A 9,137-nucleotide genomic window follows, 5' to 3' on the forward strand; every position below is an offset into this window, starting at 1 on the left:
ATGAGGTCGGCCCTGCACATTTCTTTTTCCATAATTAGAGCAGGGTCCACATACAACTACACATAGATATTGTCCATCCACCTTACCCAACAGAGGTTGAGTATAATTCAGCCATCCTATCCCTCTGTTCCCCACATTCCACCAACTGATTCCTTCCTCGATCCTGTCCCACAATCCTTGAGGTCCCATTTTCCACCATTTAACTTGAACCAGGGCTTCACATTCTCTTTGTGAAGTAAATGCGCAGTTTATCCTCAAGGGTGGGCCATCCCACATATCCACTAAAGCTATTTTTGGTATTACTTCTACTCCCTCCTAAATCGGGGACCAAGGTACTACTCTCAAATCTATTCGCTTATAATCAAAATTTTCCCGAATTAACACCAAACACATGTATACTCCTGCTTCTCCTGACGTTAAATTAGTCAATTGCAAGGTAACACTTCCTTTTTGGGTATCCTTATTCCAAACAGTAACAATACTTGCAGTCAATCTGGTTTGTCCTAGTTTCCAAATCGCAATTATTTCCTCGGCTCCAGCTCCTTGGTCATCAGCAATGTCACAGGTTAAATTGACATCCATCCCTTCCATGACAGTAACCACAGGTTCTTTATGGCTGTGAAAGTTGTCAAGATCACTTGATGGGGACCGTCCCATGTCTCTCTCAGTGAGTCTGTGAACCAATTCGTCACATAGACCTGATCTCCCGGTTGAATATCATGCACTGGATTTTCCAGTGGGAGCGGCCGATTCCATTGAAGGGCACCCCATAAGGCGTTGAGAACTCTTGGTTGGTATTAAAGCCATCTGAGTCCAAACCTGCCGAGCAGCTTCTTTAGCAGTGATGTCTGCTAGTTCATTCCCTCGATATATCTTTCCTTCTTCTTTACGATGTCCCCTGATGTGCATTACTGCTACCTTTTCTGGTGTATGTACCGCATCCAACAGGGCGAGAACTTCCAATCTGGTTCCATTTTCCACAAAGCTGGATCCATCGGTAAAGAGATCCCAGTCTGAATCTTCTAACGGTGTGTCCTTTAGGTCTGCTCGGCTCGCATACACCTGTTCAATTGTTTCTACACAATCATGAACCAGCTCCCCTTCTTCCTGTTTGCTGTGAAGAAATTCTGCTGGGTTGATATGGTTAGTTATCTTAAGTTCCACATCATCTTGTTCTCTTAATATAGCTTGATATTGTAACATTCTGCTGGATGATAACCAGTGACCCCCCTTTTGTTCCAGGACAGCCAAGACCATATGGGGCACAAAGACCTCCATTTTCCTTCCCAAAGTCAGTTTTCGGGCTTCCTGTATGAGGATCACTGTGGCCGTAACTGCCCTCAAGCATGACGGCCAACCAGCACTAACATTGTCCAGTTGTTTTGAGAAATATCCCACTGGGCGTTTCCATGACCCTGTTTTCTGGGTCAACACTCCCAGAGCCAGATTCTGCCTTTCATTTACATAAAGCTGAAAATCCTTATTTAAGTCCGGCAACCTTAAGGCAGGTGCTTCTTTCAGAGCTTGTTTTAGCTCCTGAAAGGCTCTTTTCCTTTGTGGACTCCATTCCAATTGGGGCTCCTTCAAAGCCTCATACAAGGGTTTGGCTAACAATCCGAAATTTAGAATCCACAGTCTACACCAACCAACCATTCCTAAAAATGATCTCAGTTCCTGGTGATTCCTTGGAAGGGGTATGGCACATATTGCCTCAATTCTGTTTGTGCCAAATCGTCTCTGACCTTGCATTAATTCACATCCCAAATAAAGAACACTCTCTTTGAGGAGCTGGGCCTTTTCCTTAGATACTCGATATCCTGCTTGTCCCAGCATATTCAGTAAGGCAATTGTAAGCTTCAGGCAAACTTCCTTTTCCTCAGTTGCCAACAGAATATCATCCACATACTGCAAAATCACATAAGAGAATGGAGATTCTCTTACCTGTTCGGTCTTCCATTCCTCCAACTCTTTGGCTAATTGATTTCCGAAAATAGTGGGGCTGTTTTTGACACCCTGTGGAAGCCGTGTCCATGTCAGTTGTTTCTTCCGTCCCGAATTTGGATCTTCCCATTCAAATGCAAAATACTTCCTACTTGGTAATGCCAGCGGGATGCAGAAGAAGGCATCTTTCAAATCAATTACTGTAAACCATTTAGACCTTTCCGACACAGATGTTAACAGAGTATAAGGGTTAGCAACCACTGGGTGAATGTCCTTTACAATTTCATTTATGGCCCTTAAATCTTGCACTAGCCTATATTTACCATTAGGCTTACTTACAGGAAAAATAGGAGTGTTAGACTCAGATTCACATTCCTGTAAAATTCCTTGAATCACAAATTGGGTTATCAGTGGAGCCACTCCTTTCCTAGCCTCCAACTTCATTGGATATTGTCTAACCCTAACCGGCTGGGCTCCTTCCTTTAGTTCTACAACAACAGGCTGGGCAGCTTTCGACTTTCCTGGGGTCCTTGTTTCCCATACCCAGGGTACAACTGCCTGATCTATTTCTTCTGGAATGGGAGTAGGTTCTATTTCCTTTATTACAAAAATTTTCCCAATTTCTTCATTGGGAATCTCCAATTTTACTCTCCCATTTTCAAATATTATTTTCACGTTTAACAAAGACAATAAATCCCTTCCAAACAGGGGCTTGGGACAATTGGGCATATAAAAAAATTGATGATCCAATTCCTTTCCCCCAAATTTCAAATTTAGAGGCTGCAAAAATGGTCTTTCTTCCAGCTGACCCATAGCCCCTACCACCTGTACGGTGGTATCACTTATTGGTCCCAGTCTTTTGTTGAGAACTGAATAAGTAGCTCCTGTATCAACTGTGAATTCCTGTTCTTTACCATTTATTTCTAACCTTACCTTTAACCCTTGCTCTAGTCAGCTCTGATTTTGGTAATTCCCCAAAACCAGGGCTTGGGCGACATCTGCCGGAGGCATAGGATAACTACCCATTGTCCCGGCGCCACCCCCCATTCCATTTTTCACAGGACATTCATTTTTCCAATGTCCTATCTGTCGACAAAAAGCACACTGATTAGAACCTAGCTTTCCTTGGTTAAGGTTTCACATTCGAAATCCCCCTCTTCCCTGACCATAACCACCTCTTCCTTGGGCAGGGCCTCCCCTACCACGACCTCGGCCCCTTTGTCCTCCTGATTGTTGAATTACAGCCAGTATACCCGCTTGTTGCCGCTTAGCTGATTCTTTTCCCCCTACTATTATAAACCTTCCACGCAACTTCTAACATTTTATCCAAGTTCCTGGTGTCCTCATCTTCATCCTCTTCTTCCTCCTCATTATCATCGTCCTCACTGTCCTGTTCCATCTGAGGTGGAACATAGGGTGGAGCAGAGGGACCCTGTCCACTATGAGCAACTAATAACGATAAATCTTCCTCTGGACCAGAGGAGGCAGCTAAACACTTAACACACATAGATCTCTTCTTACATTCACTACACCCTAATTCCTTTGTTTCCAAAACTAAAATACCACATTCCTTCTGCCAATCCAGTTTTCACCCTAAATAATAAAACAAATCCAAATACGGGATCTCATCCCATTTCTCATTGTCCCGTAAATACTGCATCAAAGGCGATACAATACCCGGATCGACAGTACCGTTTAGGGGCCACGCAGGTCCCCCTTCTGACTCATATAAAGGCCACCAATGATTACAATAGTTTAGCATTTTACCCTTATTCAAATCCTGATGAAATCCAGCACTCCTCCATCTTCCCAGCAAACATCCTAATGGGGTGTTTCCTGGGATTTTACTATTAGATTGAACTAACGCCTTAAAAGTTTTAAGCGGCATCATTTCAAGTATTCACGAAACAAAATAACAGCAGACAAAATAACAGCAAACACAAACACTGTAACGACACAAACAAAACCCACAAAACCAATACCCAGTACCAAACCAACTTGCCACTTCTCGACGCCGCGAGGGGCAAGTGCTGGACCTGCGCAGCTTTCGCCACGTCTTACAGCCGGCGCCTGGGCATCCACCAAGACGTCTCAGCCCAACTCAGCAAGGATCGCCGCCTCGTCTTATGAGCAGGCACCCATAGCAGAAAATAAAGCACCTATGGGCTTACCTTATAGCAGTCGTCCGCCAGGTGCGGGGGTCGGGCACGAACCGATGACTCCCCGAGAAACTCTCGGCGCCGGCATGGAGTAAATCAGCACGCGAACCGCCCCAGCCACCTTCGGAGTCCTGCCGCGGCCGCCAGAAAACTGCTGCCCGTTCCCGAAGGAAAACACAAAACAACCGAGGTCGTTTCATGCGGTGCTTTATTGAGGGCCCTGGGGACCTGAGGACTAGTGTCCAAAGTCAGAGCCCCCACTAACAGAAAATTTCACAGAGTTTATATACTTTCCACAAATGATTACTTCATCAGGTCCCCGTGATGTTTACCAGTTTTCTTAGACTTTAGGATTATGTCGTGCTCTTTCATGTAGTTACTTGAGACAACGCTTATCTGAATCCACAACCAGAAATTTCCATCGATAACAAACAGGTAAACATTCGAGATAACGATTTCTTTGAGAAAAACAAGATTCAGGTTCAGCATTCTTCACTAATCTCTTTGCTTTGTTTAAGCAAGAATGCACAAGCTCAGCATGCCCCACTAGTTCCCTAGACTGCTAGGTTACATCAACATACCACACTGCTCACTAGGCCTCGATACAGACCTTAGCCTAACTACTTCTAACTTTCCATATACAGTAATGCTAACAAGGGGACTGGAGCATCTTTCATATGAGGAGAGGCTGCGGGACCTGGGGCTGTTTAGTCTGGAGAAGAGGAGACTGAGGAGAGATCTTATGAATATTGACAACTGTCTCAATGGTGGGTGTCAGGACGCTGGGGCAGCACTTTTTCCCATGGTATCTAGCAACAGGACAAGGGGTGATGGGAGCAAGCTGGAACACAAAAAGTTCCATTTCAACATAGGAAAAAACTCTTCCAGTGTTTCAGTGAGGGAGCCCTGGCTCAGGCTGCCCAGGGACGGTGTGGATGCCCTGTGCTGGGAGGTCATCAAGACCCGCCTGGACACGTTCCTGTGTGACCTGATCTAGGTGGGAGCTGCTTCTGCACTTGGGTGGTTAACAGCAGAGCTTCAACTGACCGTCCTGGTCCTGCCCAAACAAAACCCCTGCACGCTGTGGGAGGAGAAGCGGTCCCTGGAGTGCACCCAGGGCAGTGGCTGGGGAAGGCAGGATGGGCTGCAGCTCCCATGGGAAAGGGCAAACCCACTGGTGGGATGGTCTGTGCCCAGGAGCCTGGCTGTGCTTGGTGGGTGATGAGAAAGGATGGGGAGACTCGATGTGTGCCTCGAGGAGACTGAACCTTGTGGACAAGTAACGTGTGATGTGAGCTGTGTGTTGTAGGAAGCACCGCAGCAGGAACAGGCTGAGCTGATGAAGAACGAGGTGCGGAGGCTCGTTGGCGCCCCGCAGCCTCCATTTCCCATCACCCCCAGCGCCTCGCTGCCGGCCAAAGCTGCGGGCGGGAGCCGCGGTGCCTGCCGGGAGTTGTAGTTGTGCGGCGGCGCCTGGCAGGAGGCGCCGTGCGGCGGAGGGGGGGGGGCCTCGGGTTCCCAGCGTGGCCCGCGCTCGTGCCCTGCTCGCGTGCCGGCTCCTCCTCCTCCTCCCTCGGGCTCCTCTTTGTCCTCGGGGTCTCTGTGAAAGGATTCTAGCCCTGGAAAGAGAAGATTCACAGTGCTCAGCGGCACAGAGCCCAGTGTGCGGCCTGTGGGCAGCGGAGTTCCGCAGGGATGGGCGCTGGGGCCGCTCTGGTTCAACATCTCTGTCAGGGAGCTGGGGGAGGGCCCAGAGGGACCCTCAGCGAGTTCCCTGCTGGCACCACACTGGGAGCACTGGCTGAGTGCCCAGAGCCTGAGCTGCCCGGCAGGGAGAGCTGGGCACAGAGGAACCTGCTGAGGGGCAGCAAGGGCAGAGTGGTGCAGCTGGGCAGGAACAAGCCCAGCACCAGCCCAGGCTGGGGCTGAGCTGCTGGAGAGCAGCTCCAGGAGAGGGACCTGGCAGTGCTGGGGGAGAACAAACCAGCCCCGAGCAGCAGCTTGTCCTGTTGCTACGTACCATAGGAAAAGGGATGTCCCGACCTCCCAGCAGTGAGGTATTTGTAAATGTTAATGAGCTCTCCCCTCAGTCTCCTCCAGACTAAACAGCCCCAGTTCCCGCAGCCTTTCCTCGTATGGAAGATGTTCCAGTCCCCTGAGCATCTTGGTGGCCCTGCGCTGGCCACTCTCCACAAGTTCTGTGTCTCTTTTGTGCTGATGACAGGTTGCTCCTAAAATTTCTTGTGATTCCAACACACCAACTTTAATGCAGCTGTAAATGAGCCCAGCTCCACAGGGACTGAGCAATGGACTGAGGCACAACGTGCTGTGCAAACAGGCAGCTTTATTGACTACACTAAGTCTCCTTCAGCCTTTGTGTGTGCTGAGAGGAGCGTGGGGAGGACAGAGCAGGTGTGAGACACAGGGGCTGCCCTTGGAGCAGCGGGCAGTGCCCCAGGGGGAAATGGTGGTGGCACAGCGCAGCCTGCGCTGGGTCCTGGCCACGCTGCTGCTCAAGCCCCTCTTCCCATCAGGAACCGCAGGAGCCCCCGCAGCAAACTGAGGAACTTCATCGCCTTCCGGCATGCAAAGGCACAGGACGTGGAGCTGCCTGGTTGTGTTGCACCTGGCCTTGGTGTCTGAGAGGGGCCTGAGGTGGACACAGGCTGTGACAGTGGAGGAGCTGCTGCCTCTTCTTGGTGCCGTCCCATGTGCTCCAGGATCCAGTTATAAAAGTGCCGAGTGCTGGTGTAGATGCCAGGCTGTTTTTCTCTTGCACAGCCTTTCCCCCAGCTGGTCAGTCCAACGACCCAGTAGTAGTCAGCGTGGCTGTCTTGGCAGGCAAGGGGACCACCACTGTCACCCTACAGCAGAGCAGAGAGGAGGAAGGGAGTGTTGGGTGGCTGCTGTCAGCACAGGGATGCTGGATGTGTGGAAGACAGAGGTTCTAGCACTGGGCTCTGGACCTAAGGGCTGCCAATTACACGGGATGGGCGTGTGGGACAAGGCAAGGGGCCCTGGGCAAGGAGATGATGGTGGGGAAGGGGAGGGAAGCCCCAGCAGTGGTGGGACAGGGCTGTGGGTGCTGCAGGGGGTGACTCGTAGCTGCTCCTACCTGGCAGGTGTCGATACCACCCTGTGGGTACCCGGCACACAGGTTGTAGCTGTGCACAGCCCCTGTGTACCACTGGCTGCTGTTACAGAGCTTGGTATTGATGAGGTGAACCTTGGCCTCCTGCAGCACATCGGATATTTCTGGTTCTGTGGCTGTGAGCACAGCAAGGAATTAGCCCCCAGCAGCTCTGGGCCACTTGCCCTCCCCTGTCTGGCAAAGCCCTTCCCTGGGCCTCGGCTTTGCACCTACCCATAGACACACCAGACACGTCTTTCCCTTCAGTCTGGCTTTGGACAGTGGCTCAGACCCCCGTCTGCAGCCTGATGTCCCCACAGCCTGACTGTGGCTCTCGCCTTGGCTCTCCTCACACCCAACCCGTCTCCCCAGCGTGCCAGGCCTCGGGACACAAATGCTTTTACAAGGGGAACTCACATCGTGCAAATGTGGATCCCCAACCAGCCACCTGGCAGTTTTTCAGCTCCGACAGCTTCACGTCATCGGGTTGAGGCAAACAGGCCAGCTGGACGTGCTCATTGCACTGGATGGGCTGGTCCAGTTCCAGCACAGCAATGTCATTCTCAGCTGTGGCCTGCCAGTAGGCCTCGTGACGCAGCAGCCGCTTGATGCGTCGCACTTGGGCCTCGGGGCCCAGCTGAGACAACTTTGTGGTCCCGATCACCACGCGCCACTTGGCGATTTTCCTGGAGGGCAGATGGAGAGCAGAGGGCTCAGAGGGAGCACTTGCCTGCCTCCTGCTCACCAAGGGCTCCAGGAATGGCCAGCCCCAGGCCGCTGGCGAGCAGCAGCACCAGCCCAGCGTGTGCCGAGCACGGGTCTGTGCTGGGCTGGGCAGCGCCCCGGCGCTGGCTGCTGCGTGGGAACGGGACGGGAGCGGCAGCAGTGGTGTAGGGATGCCCCTTCCCTGCTCCTCCTCACCTGAACTTGTCAAAGCAGTGGGCTGCTGTGAGCACCCACTGTGGGTTGATGAGGGACCCTCCACAGAAATGCTTGGTGCGTTTTCCCCAGGGGCGCTGGAGGCTGACGATCCAGGGCCAGGTCCCCGGAGCCGCATTTGTGCCACCCACGACGCGCAACAGCCCAGAGGAAGAAGCCTTGAGCTGGCGCCCGCAGCTCGCCCTGGAAGCAGAAAGTCACGAGTGTCCTGCTCCAGGGCTCGCTGCTGCTCGGGCTGCAGGGCAGCCGTCTGCCCTCCACACCGGGTGCTGCGTGGACAGCGGGGCAGGGAGCCCTTAGCCCTGGCTCCTGCCTTAGCCCCGTAGCCTGGCTCCCTCACCGTGGGCTTTGGGGAGCTGTGGCTTGGCCACGGGGCACCAGTGGACGCTGTAAGGGCTGCCCAAGCTCCCTCCTAGAGCCACTTACCCACAGCCTTCCCATGAGCCGCTTGCAGGCCTGCAGTACAGAGCCAGCAGGGTGAGGATGAGCAGGAGCTTCATCATGTCTAGTAGCACGTGGCCAGAAAGTGCTGGTGACCACCAACAGCGGGGCCCATGCTGTGCCTGCAGTGCTCACGCTGCCCACAGCACCTCGGCCCCGGGGCTGATGTCACAGAGCCGCTGGTTACGGATGCTGGGCGTGGGGGATTCCGTGTGGGGCACCAAGGGGGAGTCCAGGTAAAGGGGGGGTGTGGCATGATTACTGAAGTGCCCTGGAAATGAAAACTTACATTGAAACTGGTATTAAAGCACACATTAAACATCAGCATTGCTCACCAGTTAAGGAAAGGGATAAAATGAAGAAGGCTCACAGGGTGGACACAGCTGCTGCTGGTAAGTGAGGAATCCACAACACAGTAATTCCCTGCAAATACTCCATGGAGTGTGGAGCAGAGGGGAGGCTCTGTGGTCAGACTCTGCGACGATACATGGGAAGGAGATGCTCCTCTAGAGCTGATAAGCAGCATT

General features: G+C 52.1%; 1 protein-coding gene across 1 annotated transcript; it reads right to left on the reverse strand.

Annotated features, from left to right (window-relative positions):
• Positions 1–6,613: 6,613 nt before the first annotated feature.
• Positions 6,614–8,672, reverse strand: LOC133627481 (acrosin-like). Its single transcript, XM_062013220.1, has 5 exons — positions 8,596–8,672; positions 8,152–8,352; positions 7,648–7,916; positions 7,216–7,367; positions 6,614–6,964 (listed from the first exon to the last, which is right to left on the reverse strand). The coding sequence occupies exons 1-5, from the start codon at positions 8,670–8,672 to the stop codon at positions 6,614–6,616; spliced, it is 1,050 nt and encodes a 349-aa protein (XP_061869204.1).
• Positions 8,673–9,137: the final 465 nt, after the last annotated feature.

This window comes from Colius striatus, chromosome 21 (genome assembly GCF_028858725.1).
Source record: "Colius striatus isolate bColStr4 chromosome 21, bColStr4.1.hap1, whole genome shotgun sequence".
In the NCBI taxonomy this organism is placed as follows: Eukaryota; Metazoa; Chordata; class Aves; order Coliiformes; family Coliidae; genus Colius; species Colius striatus.

What these genes read in the sequence shown, in the direction of transcription:
- LOC133627481 (XM_062013220.1), bottom strand. Translation starts at nt 8,672, where the DNA reads ATGATGAAGCTCCTGCTCATCCTCACCCTGCTGGCTCTGTACTGCAGG. An exon ending in CACTGCTTTGACAAGTTCAG is followed by an intron (nt 7,917 to 8,151) that starts GTGAGGAGGAGC and finishes TCTGCCCTCCAG; the next exon opens with GAAAATCGCCAAGTGGCGCG. An exon ending in GTGGTATCGACACCTGCCAG is followed by an intron (nt 6,965 to 7,215) that starts GTAGGAGCAGCT and finishes GCTCTGCTGTAG; the next exon opens with GGTGACAGTGGTGGTCCCCT.